Source organism: Pseudopipra pipra, chromosome 4 (genome assembly GCF_036250125.1).
Source record: "Pseudopipra pipra isolate bDixPip1 chromosome 4, bDixPip1.hap1, whole genome shotgun sequence".
NCBI lineage: Eukaryota > Metazoa > Chordata > Aves > Passeriformes > Pipridae > Pseudopipra > Pseudopipra pipra.
This window is the reverse complement of record NC_087552.1, coordinates 63,765,670-63,780,079: the sequence shown is the minus strand read 5'-3', so window position 1 is coordinate 63,780,079 and position 14,410 is coordinate 63,765,670. Positions and strand designations below refer to the sequence as shown.

General features: G+C 40.6%; 1 protein-coding gene across 2 annotated transcripts in view; it reads right to left on the bottom strand.

Moving 5' to 3' along the window:
• Nucleotides 1-9,621: 9,621 nt before the first annotated feature.
• WFS1 (wolframin ER transmembrane glycoprotein) overlaps nt 9,622-14,410 on the bottom strand; it is a 33,479-nt gene continuing 28,690 nt past the window's right edge. For both annotated transcript variants that reach the window (XM_064653277.1, XM_064653276.1), the window contains exons 7-8: nt 13,952-14,097; nt 9,622-12,298 (exon numbers count right to left, since the gene is read on the bottom strand). In XM_064653277.1, coding sequence (XP_064509347.1) covers nt 10,490-12,298; nt 13,952-14,097 — 1,955 coding nt within the window. In that variant the 3' untranslated portion in view covers nt 9,622-10,489. The remainder of the gene's footprint in view (nt 12,299-13,951; nt 14,098-14,410) is intronic.

Genomic DNA, 14,410 nt, shown 5'->3' with positions numbered 1-14,410 from the left:
GGGAAGGACAATTGAATCCTGAAGCTATCCAAGGCAGGGGACAGAAAGATTTCCCTTGCTTCCTCTACAGAGTCTTAATCCACACCCCACCCCTAGCCTGTTGTGCTGCCTGTTCTTCCTGTGTTACCTTTCCTTCCACCACATCCTATCACTTTCCATATTTTCCCTTCAGACTCTTTCTTGGGCCACACCCAGTGTCCAGAATCTGGTAAAACCCCCAGTGACTCCCACCACTGGCCCAAGCACAGCCACCTCAGCTGGCCACAGGAGCAGTTTCTCATCAGCAGAAGGGTAAGGGCCCTGTCACCTCCCTCTCTCCTGAGCTGTCAGAGAGGAAAGCTCTATTTGCCAATATACTATATTTCAAGTGGAAGATCCACAGAATTGGAGAGATTGTTTCTTAGCAACCACCAGTGCATTAAGAAAGCAGTTTAACTGTTTAAACCTTCAATTATAAAATCCAGTACAAAGAGGTAACTGTCATGTACAGGACACAAAGCCCTTCCCGTGATTCCAGGGACGTGGCTGCCTTATGCACATCCACCTGCCAAAGGCACCCAGAGTTAACTTTCTCCCTTTCCAGCATACACAAGAGGATGCTGTCATGGCCCACACACATATCATTTGCTCTCTTGCAGGAAGTGAAGTGGAGAAAAGACATCTTTTTGCAGAGAAACCCTGAGGGTTTGTATATTGGTCTCATCCCCATGGGACCAAAGCAAGATCTTCAGGAGTTTCCCAGGGAAATAAAGAGGTTCCACAATGAAAACCCAGAGTGAAATAGGCACTGTGATCAGGAAGTAGGGCTGTGATCACTTGAGGTGGCATTATGTATCTATTCCCTGATTTGTACAGCTTAGTATTCCCATCTTTTTCCTTACAGCATAGCACCTTAATTATCAATCTTCAGATACACCTTTCCCTTAGTTCTCTTATTCCAAAGATTTGTGCCAGGTACAGACTGGAGCCAGGCCTCTCTCTGCTTTGTGTGGGCACCACACACAACAGATGTTGGGAGGTTTTCTTACCATGACTGCAGCAAACCTGGATTTCATCCTTGACCTGACAAAGTTACAACAAAAACAATAAGGCTTCTGTAAAAGTTAGTTTAGAGAAATCACCATTTTCTGTCTCAAAAACTTTGTGTCTTGCCAGTATTTAGTGCACATTGTATTCCATTCTACATTGTTCTCAATGACCTGATCCAAGTTGTGTGATTGCACCCGGCAACAGCAGGACAAACCCCATTGTACTGCAAATGGAGCTACAAGGGCTGTTAATCCCTCCAAAGGGAGCTGCCTGAGAGGAACACAGAGTAGAAGCAGTGCAGAGTCCTTCATCCACAGGTTGGAAGTTTTCTGCACAGAAGGGTAGGACTTAACCCATAACCACAATCCATAACCAGCCTCTGAGGGGAGAAGGAGAACATCTGGCACTGCAAAGGCAGGTGTTTGTACAACCCACAAACCTAATGGGACAGGAAAGCTGGCAGCCCTTGTCTTTCTTGCTTTTGCTTCATAGATGCACTATTCTGGAGAAATTTAATTTGATAAATAAAACCAGAAAGAAATCATGCCAGGACAACTACCAGTCCCAAAGAGTGCCCATGCTGTATGAGGACTGTGATATAAGGACATGCATGTACTCAGTGTATCCATCTTCACTTAAAGACTATGTATGTCTAAGCTGCAAGACAGAATTACTGCCCTGAGCTAGAGAAACTTCAGGCTATAGGGTTGAAACACTCCATGGAGATTCACTTTTTAAACAACGATTAAAGATCAATTGAACTAGAAGCAGCATTAGGAGAGATTTATGAATCATCCATTTATAACTCTAGGAAAGCATCTTCTCTAAAGAGAAAACTGCAAAATCCATTTATTGCAAATCCATTTGCTGGGCTCATCATCTGTCTGCACCACGGGCTGCCTTTGGTGAGGAAGTTGGTAAATTCCTGCCAGTATGTGCTTTGAACAAAATTTAGCACCAAAAAACCCCCAAACAAAACACCATCAACTTGTTTTGCATTGCATCGTTTGGATTAAATATGTTTTGATCTTGAAGGGTTTCTCATAAAAAAGAGGGTTCTTAGAGTATTCAGACAGTGATATCCATCCTGACCTTCAGATGGCAGCTTTGGCTTTGATTGTAGACAAATTCTTGATCAGAATTTGGTTTGTAGACTACTTCCAAAGCATCTAAGTCCTATTAAAATAACATTTCCATTACCTAATTAATTGTTTGAAGCTATTTTCAGTGATTATTTATTGAAGTTATAGTTTGTCACCTGAGGCAACAGCATGGCTTGTTGTCGTGGAAACATCTCTGCTGTCACCAGCAATGAATAGGGAGGGAGGAACAGGAGAGAAACTACAGAAGAGATGCTTTGTTGAAATGCCTCACTCTTTAAAGTGAAGAAATTATTTCAGATAAAGACAGGCCATGCTGAGACTAACACACAATGATTCCTGGGATATTATAGGGTTTGTGGGCTTGGTTCAAGCCCTTTCTGATTTAGTGTGACACAGCTCCTGCTGTCAAGCACTGCTGTCTCCCGTGGTTAACAGCAACATTTGCAGGTCTCTTTCTGATGCCAAACTTGCTATTATTGCAGAAAAATCCTGCCATCTTCAAAAGTAGAACAAAAACTCTCTAACAACCTGTTTCTATTTGATTTGTAAAAGATGAAAAATCAGTATTTCAGGGTTTCCCTTATTGGCCTTTACCTGGTGCGTGATCTTGCCACAACCTTTTTGCATTCCCCAAATACTTGTTAATCATAGTGCATGGTTATCTCAAGCAAGAGTTGCAGTTAGAATTTCCCTTAAAGCAGCATGGCTTCTGCCTAAGTTTTAATTAAACTCTGCCACGGATTTTCTCTGTTATTTTCTCTGTTCTTTTATTGTTCAGATAACAGAGAGTTAATAAAAAGGTTAAAGCTATATTAAGCTCTGATTATTATTATTATTATTTTTTGCATCTAAGAGATGAAGACACAGGAGAAAATAGGGTTTCCACCATCAGGACCATCCGGACTTTGTGTTGTCACTGCTCACATTACTACAGAATCAGACAATGCAGATTGTCACTGACAGGTTTATTGTATAAGATCTTAGAGACAGGAACCCTCTTAAAATCTGCTGAGCTGCAAAGTAGCGGGACTGCACTTTTTACAACTTTCCCATGTTTCATATGCTGTTCATTTATCATTGTGCAGTATTTTATCACAGGGAAAAATAGATTTTTTCCCTCCTCCCTTTTCATATTCTTGGATTGTAGACACACTCCACAGTGATGTCTTTTCTTGAAATTTGTGTAACCTTTCTTGTAACTGGCAGGGAATTGGCTTTACAAATGGTTATCTATTTTTCATAAAAGTTTTTTTTCTATCTGCATTTCCTCTCCGAAAATGAGTAAAACCAGACCCTGATTCTTTTGTTCCTTGGCAATGCCCTCTGGAGACAGCAGCAGAGGGAAGGAAGCGCAGCGTGAGCCTGGAGTGCCATCTCATGGCACAGAAGCAAAGCGCGCAGGTGAGGTCTCTGCCAGACAGGGGACACCTACCCCCTGCCAAAATGGAGAACGGACGGTTTTCTTGCAAAAAGTACTGAATAGATAAAGGAAACAAGGACAGAGAGGCTCCAGACACAAATGTGCTCTCTCTGGAGGTTAACGAGCCCTGTCTAATTGCCAGGCAGGGCCCCTGTGTGAGGACGTGATCTGCTGGACACCCCAGCACTGGATTTTCTGGCTTTTTAAAGAACATATTGAAGAAGTATAACTTATCAACAGTTGGGTGATGTACTGCAATGCTTTTGACATCCAACAACAAACTGCAGATGAGAACAAATTCTCTGCCAATAATTAAGACTGGAACTGTCTTAATTAATGAATTGTTAATTACCTTTGTACATCATTCACTGACGTCTCCATAAAGTCAAGGCAGATGTCACTAACACTGACTAATCCAGTCTCATAACAAACAAAATGCCAACCAAAATGAAGCTACAAACTTGGCTATGAAATGAAGGGATTTTAAGTGAAGGTTAGTTTTTAGCCCATAAAGAGCACTTTTTCTTAAAACTTAATTTGTTTTTTTCTAGAATGTACACTAACATGTAATTACAGGATTCAAGAACAGGGTTAAGAGAAATATCACCTGTCATAAGAGTAGGAATAAAATCAGATGCAGTGGCAACATCACAGGAACTCAGCTGGAAATACAGCAGCTGTAGCATGAGCTGTGGAGCTGCCGCCCTGTGCTTTGGCCAGAGCTACACAGGATCCAAGGGAAGTGTTTTGTGGTGGAAGATAGAGTACACCCCCCAGACTCCAGAGCTGGCACAGCAAGAGCTCACAGTGGGATCTACATCTCCATGTGGAGCAAATTGCCAGAACTCAAACAAAAGCCTTTCTCCCTGGCTGTGGTGCTGTGAGCCTCATACTGCCTGAGGTAGAACTGGTCTAGAGGCAGAGGCTGCTTTATATTTATCCTTGGAACAGCAATAGATGCACAATCTAATGCCAACACAGAAATTTTACAAATAGGTGAATTATGTCATCACAAAGGTTAAAATCTCTACTTCACACTTACATTAGGACACAGGATACCAGATTTTAAGATGACAACATTCTGACTACCATATACCCACACAACTTATGTGCAAATCTACTTTCAGTTATTCTTTGTAAAGTGTAATCGTTTAAGTTCCCCACCTGTCCAAGTCAAGTGGACTTTGCAGTCTGACCTCATAAGCAGATGCACCTAAAAGCTGCAAAAAATCCTACATGACACTAGTGTCTCTGCGAAATAGGAACTTCCCAAGGGCAATCCACCACACCATTCTCTCTGCTTTCATATTATATTTCTCTGATTGCAAAGTGTGTGTTTGTTTTTCAGCCACACTCTTTCTAGCTTCTTTCTGTGTTGTGCATGGACTAAACAGTTTTGGAGGCATGGATGCTTCTATGTCACAAATCTACAACATTTATACTGCTCAAGCAATAAAGGTAAGTACTGAGGGGAGTATAACCTCAGACACTGCAGAACATCCTAAATTGACACTCCATCTATACTGCATGTGGAACAAGCCAGGCTGTGTTGGGGAAACTCAAGCCATCTCAGAGTTTCCTCTCCAAACGGCCCCTGAAAAGAAAAAACAACCTGATGCACATCATCTAGAGAGTACCAGGAAGATACCAGCACCTTAAAAAAGATGATGTGATTAGAACAAAAGTTGTAACAGAAAAGTTTTGCCAGAATTGAGACCCCTCCACTGCCTGGGACCAGAAATGGCCCATGTAGACCCCCATCTTCTGCACACAGGACAACTAGAGTCAAAGATCTCCAGGTGGTACAATACAGCCCAGCCTGGGAGTCTGTGATCCCGTGGGAAACCCAGCACCACCAAAGCACTTTGCTGGGACATGGTATGTCTTTAGATGGTACGGAAGGGGTGGGATTGCTGCTGTGAAGTTGAGTCTCAGTGCTGAAAAGGCATCATGTACAGCCACAGCAAAGGGACAGCAGCTTCTGCTCCAGACAACAAAGAGCTCCTGTTGGCAATGGACCCAGGATAAGAGACATCAGCATCCTGTGGCACTGGAGTGGGCACCTCTGCATGTGACTTGGCCTGATTTCTGTTACTGGTGACACACAGGAAAGTTCAAAACTGATGGAATGCAGCCTCCCTTCGTAAATCCATCCCCATCCCACTGAAGCATCCACAAACCTTTAGGTAGGACTCTTTTCTCTCTGTAATGGGGATCTGCAGAAGGGAGGAAGATGCAGCAGGCTGTAAATGTGTTGGGGCAGAGGATCCAGCCAGATGCAGCACAGGGCATGTTTCTGCTGCAGCTTGTGTGAAGTGAAGTGAGCTGTCTTCAGTCAGGTAGTGCCACCAGTCTCCAGGTCTGCACCCACCTGCAACCTAGGGCAGGCCACCAATGTCTTTGCTGCTAAGTCATGAATTATTGGTATTATCACTGCCCTGTGAGCAGATCTTCATTTTTTTTGAGTTTGAAGATAGTGGCCCACTGTATGCACACAACTGTAGGAAAACCTGCTTGTCCTTCGGGAGTAGTGAGAACGTGTCAGAAGTTTCACTGCTTTATTTTCCTTTTGCAGTGTGAGATAGTGAAGGAGAAATTCATCCCAACCAACAGGTCACCTGGGAAACAGGGAGAGGGGAATTAGGACTAAAGGAGACTACCAGATGGCAGAGATTGGGGAGAGACAGCTAACAGAGGAAATAACCCAACTAACCCAGCACTCAAATCAGAATGTGCAGTAAACACATCACTTCTTGCACAAATGAAAATTTTTGTTGCACAAAAATGCTGAAATGATTGCTGTGAAGCAGCAATCTTAGAGAAGCTGCTTCCTGTAGCTGTCAGTGGGCAGATATATATCCTGTTTATTTCCTTCTATACTCAAGTAAATTTTGTAAAAGAAGGCTAAAAGCAGTGTTTCTATGTTCCTGTTCTGTTTCAGAACTTGAAGTTCAAGCTTATTAGAGGTGACAAAAACACAAGTTTTCTCAGTGCTAAACATCCCTTCTGAAGGGGAAGGTGACTCTCAGCTTTTCTAGATTAGGCTATGATTTATAGGAGGAGTTGCAGGATGTTAAGGATTTTTTTTTTTTTTTTGGCTGGAATAAAAGCTAATTAAATCTTTTGAGTAATAATATGAAAATAAACAAACCATCTCAATGCATATAAACAGTGATGGGATTTGGTTGTTTGGTTTCCAGGCACCTTATGTTCATGCAGCATTTGCTTGTGTGTAGGTGCTAGAGCAGGTACATATCTCTTTACAAGTTGGCAAGTTGCAGCTAATTTTTGCTGCATGGATTAATATTTTTCTAACTCAATGATATAGTAGCTGGTTTTCCTTCATGTTAATCTGCTGTTCAAACAATTGCAGTTGTGAAGCTGAGGTCAGAGCACAGCCTCTTTCAACTTCCTTTATCTGCAACTGGATGTGACCCTTACGTTGAAAGGCTGCAGTGGGTTTCGGAAGTATTAAGAAGGTATTCACGATCTGGAAACTTCTTTTGCCTTTTGCAGTGGAGAGGCCAAAAGGCAGAGGAAGGGCTCAGTGTAGAATGTAAGAAAGCACTGTGTGCTAGCCCAGTGGTAACACAGAATCACAGTGGTTTGGTTGGAAGCGGCCATATAAAGATCATCTCATTCCAATGCCCCTGCCATGGGCAGGGACACCGTCCACTCAAAGACCCATGCAGCCTGGCCTTGAACACTTCCAAGGGTGGGGCAGCCACAGCATCTCTGGGCAACATTTTTATTACCCTGTATTACAAAAATATTGCAAAAAAAATTTCAATTTATAATGACTATTTTATGGTACTTAACAGAAGACCAGTTAGCTCCAAGAAATAAACCCATATTTAATTACTAAAGGTATACCAATTTCTTTCTCTGGAAAAACAGGGCAAAACTCTTTGCATTTTTGCCTACTGCAAGATGCTGTTAGTCATTACAGAGTGGGTTCCTAAGTTATTCAGAATTTCTATATGTGTTTTGTTGTTTTTCTGTGCTTATGGAAGAATGTACTAGTTTGGAGAACAAGCAGTACTTTTTCATGCTACTCTGAAGATGAAATTCAAATAATGAATACTTATTCTAAATTCTGTATATTCTAAATGCTAAAGCTGAGCTTACAGAAGAACAGCTGAACCTAATTTGGATGTGTCAATAGCCATGTAATATCCTCCTCTTCCTCTTTAGTTAATGAATACTAATTCAAAAGATTGAATTATCGGCCTAGAGAAAGGGCACCCGTCTTTGGAAGTGTTGATAATTCAGTATATCTTCAAAACTGAGTAAGAAAATAATAAATATAGGATTAATCAAACAATTAACTGCAGCTGCTACATTCTGGTGTCTCCCCAGCCTAGAAAACGGATTGGTTTGGAATACAGAGCTGTAGCAGGAGCGGAACGAAGTTATTTTGTGCTCTGTTTGCTTGCAAGATGTGAACTGGATGGAGGTACCCTTTGCAAAAACACCTTGCCTGGAACTGCAAGTTCAATTTTGTGCATCAAGAACTAGCATTAAAGGGCATTATTTAAAGGTCTTTAAGTCAAATTTACCTGTTCTGTCCCTTTTGGCTACACTGAAGAGCTGAAAATGTACGGAAAATGACCTCCAATGTGCCAGCATTCAAAACTTTCCACTTCAGTTGGAAAGAAGCGCCTGACAAATTCAAGTGTCCCCATCAACCCCTCGCTAGGGGCACATGAATTATTTTTCCCTGCATCTAGCTAAATCAGGTTTTGGCTTTGTGTTTGTTTGGGGGGGTTTTTCCATGTAAGTGCATAAAGGAGAATTATATAACTTTCAGTCTGACCTATATTGATATGAATATCCCCCCTTCCAAGGAACAGTTATATGCAAATATCCTCTACCTATTTCCTCAGAAAAAGCTGAAATACAAGTCTCAGAGTTGTTATTATGGTTATTATGGTATGGGAACTGATGTCTCCTCTTAAAAAGCAACTCTTTCCAAAAAAATCAATAAAGAACTCTCCTTCTTCTTGCACAACTTCCCACATTTGACTTCAGTCACTTTGGTCTTTTCAGAATATGTAACAACTCCTTCAAAATGCACCACAGTAAGTCAGTAAATTGACATCCTTGCATGGAATAAAAGCTAAAAGGAGAAATGTTATCATTAGTTCTGAATACCAAGGCTGTTGCCTCTTTTTCTCCTGACAAACATATGAAGTTTCACAATTCTGTCTATGAAAGGAAAAAAAAAGTTAAAATAATGTTTTGTCTTTTAATTTCAGAGCTAGGAAGAATGGTGGGTATTTAAAAAAAAGCCCATGGATATTCTAACAAAAGGAGGTTCAAAAGGGTTAAGTTTGGCCTATTTTCAGCCAAAATGGGACTAGGCAAGTGAAAATACATCAAAATTTACATTTACTTGCTGCCTTACTCCTTTTCCCCAGATGGAAACAGAAAAGGTTGACAAGATTTCAAAACTACAATGAAACACCCTGAGGACATGATTCTACTTCACAGTAATTTCTGATGGGTTGAAGCATGACTACAGGGCTTTGGATGGTGAAGGTTTCTGCCATGGGAACTGGGCAGCAGGTCTGATGGTGCCTTTGGCTTCTTCCCAACTGCAGCCCTGGGCGATGTTCAAGAGGGTGCTCATAGCTGGAGTGCTGCCAAATGCCTCCCTGTCCCCAAAAGTTTCCCCTTCTCTATTGTGTTTTCACTGATAAACCTTCTCCCCAGTCCCAGTGATGGCTGATATGGAAAGGCAGAAAAGAATCTAAAGCAGGATCAGTGGAGTAGTCACAGATCAATGGTGTGATGTATCTGTGACCTACAGCTATGCAGCGCTCAGTAAAGGTCACAAGTCACAACAAGAGCAGGGGGAAGCAGTGTGTGTAGACCTCACAGCTACAAAAACTTCACCTGCCATACCAGATTTTACTGATGGCTTTAAAAATGTCAATTACAACTTCAAGTATCTCACACCAGAACATTTTAAACATTCTAAATTATAGTTTTCAGTGAAAGCTGCTATCAGCACAACACAAACAACTGCTCACAACGCCAAAGCATAATGAACAAATGTTGAAGCCATTTAATTCAAGTTGGTATTTTATGTTTATTTGCACAATAAAAATCATTAAACAAACATTCTATTTCAGTTTCCACAGTAGACTTTCAGGTACAGTTTCAGTTGCTTTGGCTTGTCCATTACTGGTACCATCCCAACACCAGCCTTACTCTCTGGTGTTTGCCCTTCACACACCAGCATGGATTATACCTTAGTGTAACTATCATAACCAGTCAGAACAAATAGAAACTTTTGTACACCACATTTAATGCAAAATAGAAGCTTGAGGACTTTTTAAAACCTTGCTGGGGTGTGAAATGTTGTGCCCTTTCAAAAAACAAGTCACTATCTTCTGGACAAATAGTGAAACAGTGATTTCTGTACGCAGATATCACCACCAGGTACTGACTCTAAGATCACTTTTTTCTAGAAAACATCAAATAAATACAAGCAATAAATGCAACATAAGCTGTTGTCAGCAACTTATTCTAAATCATACCTGTGAAAATACAAATGGGCACATTGTGAATACTTAAAGAGTAAAGTGCTTTTAACATTGAGAAAGTGAACGCATCTAGTGTCGTACCACGGGCAAATATATACCCATTTTGGACAAAACAGTCTCCATGCAATTAGTCAGCAGCAATCCCCTGCATTCATTTACGATATTAAACTAGTATATATTACTTCAGTCATACAGGGTTTAAAGTCAGGATACAGTGTGTACACTTACAGAACTCAAGCAATGCTCTGCATTAGCATACATTTTGAGCATTGCAACAGCAGGGTGGATTTTTGTTGGTTTTTTTACCTTTTAAGACGCCAAACCTTTGGTAGTGTAAATGCAGTAAATGTACACTAAAGATACCACTGAACCAATATGAGAGCTCATTATACAGCTGACAGGAATGGGAAGAAGAAAAAATCAAAAGCGAATTTAATGGCTTTATGCACTGTGCTCCTCCAGTCATGCTCTATTTTCACATGCCTCCCTGCAGGTAAGAGTTTAGACATGCAATTCAAGCAAGTGATTGCTTTCAGTTCAAAGACAGGCCATTTACTGCCAAGACGACCCTCTAGAATTGTGCTGAATTCAATTATACTCCCTTGCCTCAAGTTCAACAACACTTTTTTAAACTCATTGCTTGCCTTCAGGACAATATCTTTGGTTATATCATCCTCCTCTATAGGCTTGGTTCCGTTTTTGCTACTGAAAGGCATGCCCACAGTTATTTCAAATTTGTACCGATCAAACATTTTCATGTGGCATTTATGCTTTGTCAAATATTTCAGGCGACACAATTCCTCCTCCTCCAGTGTAACATTTTTGGGATCACAAAGAGGGTAAGTTTCACCGTACAAGCATCTCATCCAATCGCCAATAAAAAATGGAAGCATATTTATTGCAGATTCTGCACTGTTGTCGATCTCTGTCACGCGCACGTATTTGAACCGCCCAGTCCACGTCACTCTGTGTCCTTCCAGGTGACTGCATAAAATCTGGGTACGTGCCATGTTAGTCTCCTTCCACGCCCGGGGTCCGCAGAGGAAAGCATACTGATTCCATGTCAAGGTGGAGTTGTAAACTTTCATCCCCTCCGATCGATACACATAGAACCAACAGAACAACACCACAGCTGTGATCCACACCAGAATGAGCTTCACAATCGAGCTTCGAGTGAGCGATTTAACCACGTCAACTACAGAGAAGTTAACCTTTGTCCACCACCGAAGGAGCAAAGGAACAGTACACAGAACCAGGGTCACTACAATTTTCATGAGCTCCAGAGACAAAAACCACTTAATGAAGTGGATAAGACACATCAATGCAATGCCAACACCCAGCACTGGAAGCGCAAAGAGAAACAGAAAATAACCAATTGATGCACGAACGAGCCCGATGCCAGAGGACTCCCGCAGAATGACCACGGAGAGCTCACACCACATAAAGCAGACCAGATATGGGACCAGGTAGCAGTAGGTGCCTTTAAAATTCCGTAGTTGTGCCATTCTAAAGAAAAGATAGAACAAGTACAAAAACAGAAGGCATGGGATGCTTACATTTATCACAAAGAAATGGCCTACAGGAACAGTAAAGAAGGTTTTACCTAAGAATTTCAAGTAGCCAAAATTCCCAGGTAACACCTGCAATAGGGATAAGCAACCTGCAGCCATCTCAGTCATTAATGCCCTCCGTGTGTAAGGTTCTGCACTAGTGCTTAAACTCATGTAACTTGTCACTGTGAAGAACACTGAGATAGTAGCTAACTCTGAGCATGGTATACAGTCTTTGCTTGCTATAGGGAAGGAAAAAATGACAAAGAATACTGACAGTAAAAAATAGATGTATGGCTCTAAGCGATTCCATCCAAAGTTCACCTCAGCTTGCTCGACATCTAGGTTTGGTTCAAAGCGAAGCAGTAAGTCAGTCAAAGCACGGAAGTTTTCCCAAGCCTTACTGTCCTGAAAAACTTTCAGTGTGCAAATCACCATAGAAATGAAGGACAAATAGAATATGACTAATGGAATAATGAAGGCAAAAAAATCAATTGTCAGATTACTGATGATGAAGAAGAAGATGAGAGCATTGATATGGTGTGTTGGAACAATGGTAGACAGCCAATGCATTCCTGCCTTTGAGGCAATATCTATAAGGTATTCTTTAATTTCCATAATGGCATGAAGTGGGTATTTTACAACCTGGAAAGAGAGAAAGAAGCATTTTATTAATGAGCAGTTTTGTATCTTTACATCCCAGATATTCTTAGCTGAAGCAGTAGCAACCAGTTGTTTAACCTCAGCTGACATGAAAAGATTTATATTTCAGACTAATGTTGCCAATAAAATAAGATTACTCTGTCTGAGATTATTAGCTCTATTTTGATTAATTCAGTCAGATGAAGCTCAGAGGCGATTTTGATTTCAAGAAAGATGTATTTCATTACCTTTGACACATATAATTAAATGGCTTCCTAGTCAAATATTCTGCTCCACTAGCTTCATACTGAAGATAAACTACATGGCTGCAGTCCTGCACAATCTTAAGTCATTATTTGAGCTGTGAGTGCTGTAGCTTTAAAGGATGTAACTCTGCCACATTGTGCAAGGATTATGCTATACATTCTATGCATACAGGAAGTAGTGCCTATGATTCATATGCAACTATAGCAAGTCTTTATAGCTGTGGTTTGTCTTTAAACAATTCTTCCCAAGCATCTAGGGATGCAGCTGTCAAAATCTCATTTGGAAGCAGCAGCAATATGTTTAACTAATTACTGCACATTTAGTGATTCTTATAACTCCAAACTGTAACTTGTAACTGTAGAGGATCTTAAAATTCTACCTATTTTATGTGGCGTTTTCCAACACAGTCGCCAGACAACAGAGGAACTGCTGGACTGAATCCATTCCCTATGACCAACAACACACTTTATACAGGATCAATTAAAAGGTATGTGATTTTTCAAACACACATTCAGATACTTCATATTAGATGATGCTATCAATCCTCCTTCCCCCATAAAATGACAGTTTTTGTGTTTTCCCAGGTCCTACACTTTAATACTAATCAGTTCAAGGGAAAGGCCAAGAATGCCCCAGCAAATATCTGTGCACTGTGATGAACTGGGACAACACACACAATGACTTGAGTGGAAGCTTATTTATTTGTGAAGGTATCCCTGTTCTTCATAAATGCATATCTTTCAGAACATGAGCTATTCCAAAGCTTGGAAAGATAAACATCTCACTCCTTCTTTTTCCCCTACCATATGATAACGGACAACAACACTACAATGAAAACTCTCAGGTCATCAGCCAGAAACCCCCTACCTTGCTTAAAATTTATACCAGTATTGAAGGCATGCACCTTTATTTTCCCTTCTCCTTTCACTACCTAGAGAAGTATCGGTGTAGGAACTAACAGCAAGTTCCACCATTCTTGAATTCCTTCATAATAGAACCTTTTCACACCTCAAGGCTATGGGTAATTTTTCTCACCTGCTTGCTCCTGTTTAAATAAGAAAGATATGAAGCATATAATAACATCTATAACAAAAATATGGCAGCAATGACAGGTACATGTAAATCCTCACTGAGGTGTAATGAAGGTAGATTGTCCTCTTACAGGGAAAACCATTATCTCTTTCCTTTAAATATATGACTCATATATATGAAACTCTAAATATATATATATGAAGTCAAGTCCAAAAATAAATTACAGCAATAATTCTTGTCCTGATTGATACAGACCAAACACCAGTATTGAGAGAGAAGCGCAAGTCACCTCTGTCTTGTCTGGGATGTATAAGTTAAGAGCTCCTCAACATAATGTGTTCAGTATTGCCTTTTTACCTTCAGTCGCAGGGGTAACTCTTCAGGACTCTTCCCTGCCAGTTCATCATCTTCCTCTTCCTGCATAATCAGGTTAGATGGGATGATTCCCTTTGCATACTTCTTGGTAATTTCAACAAAGTCATCCAAAGCAATAAATTTTTTAGCTAAAAAGATAAAATGAAAATAGTATCACCACAACATTGTATTAATTATGAATTGGAATATTAATTTTCTTTCCTGCCAGACTCTAGTCTTCAAAAACTGAACTACTGATAACACAGGTTTATCTTGCAACTTGTTCTGAGGTCTCTGCTGAAAACAACAAGCTGCTTGTGCCAGCAATATATGACTATATCTTGTCAGATCAGCAGGTAAGTTTATTATAAAGTTAAGTAGGAGAACAGAGTGAGTGAATGTAGCTTATGTGCAAATATTCCACAGGAAAAAAGACTACTGGACTAGGTCACACAGTTTTAA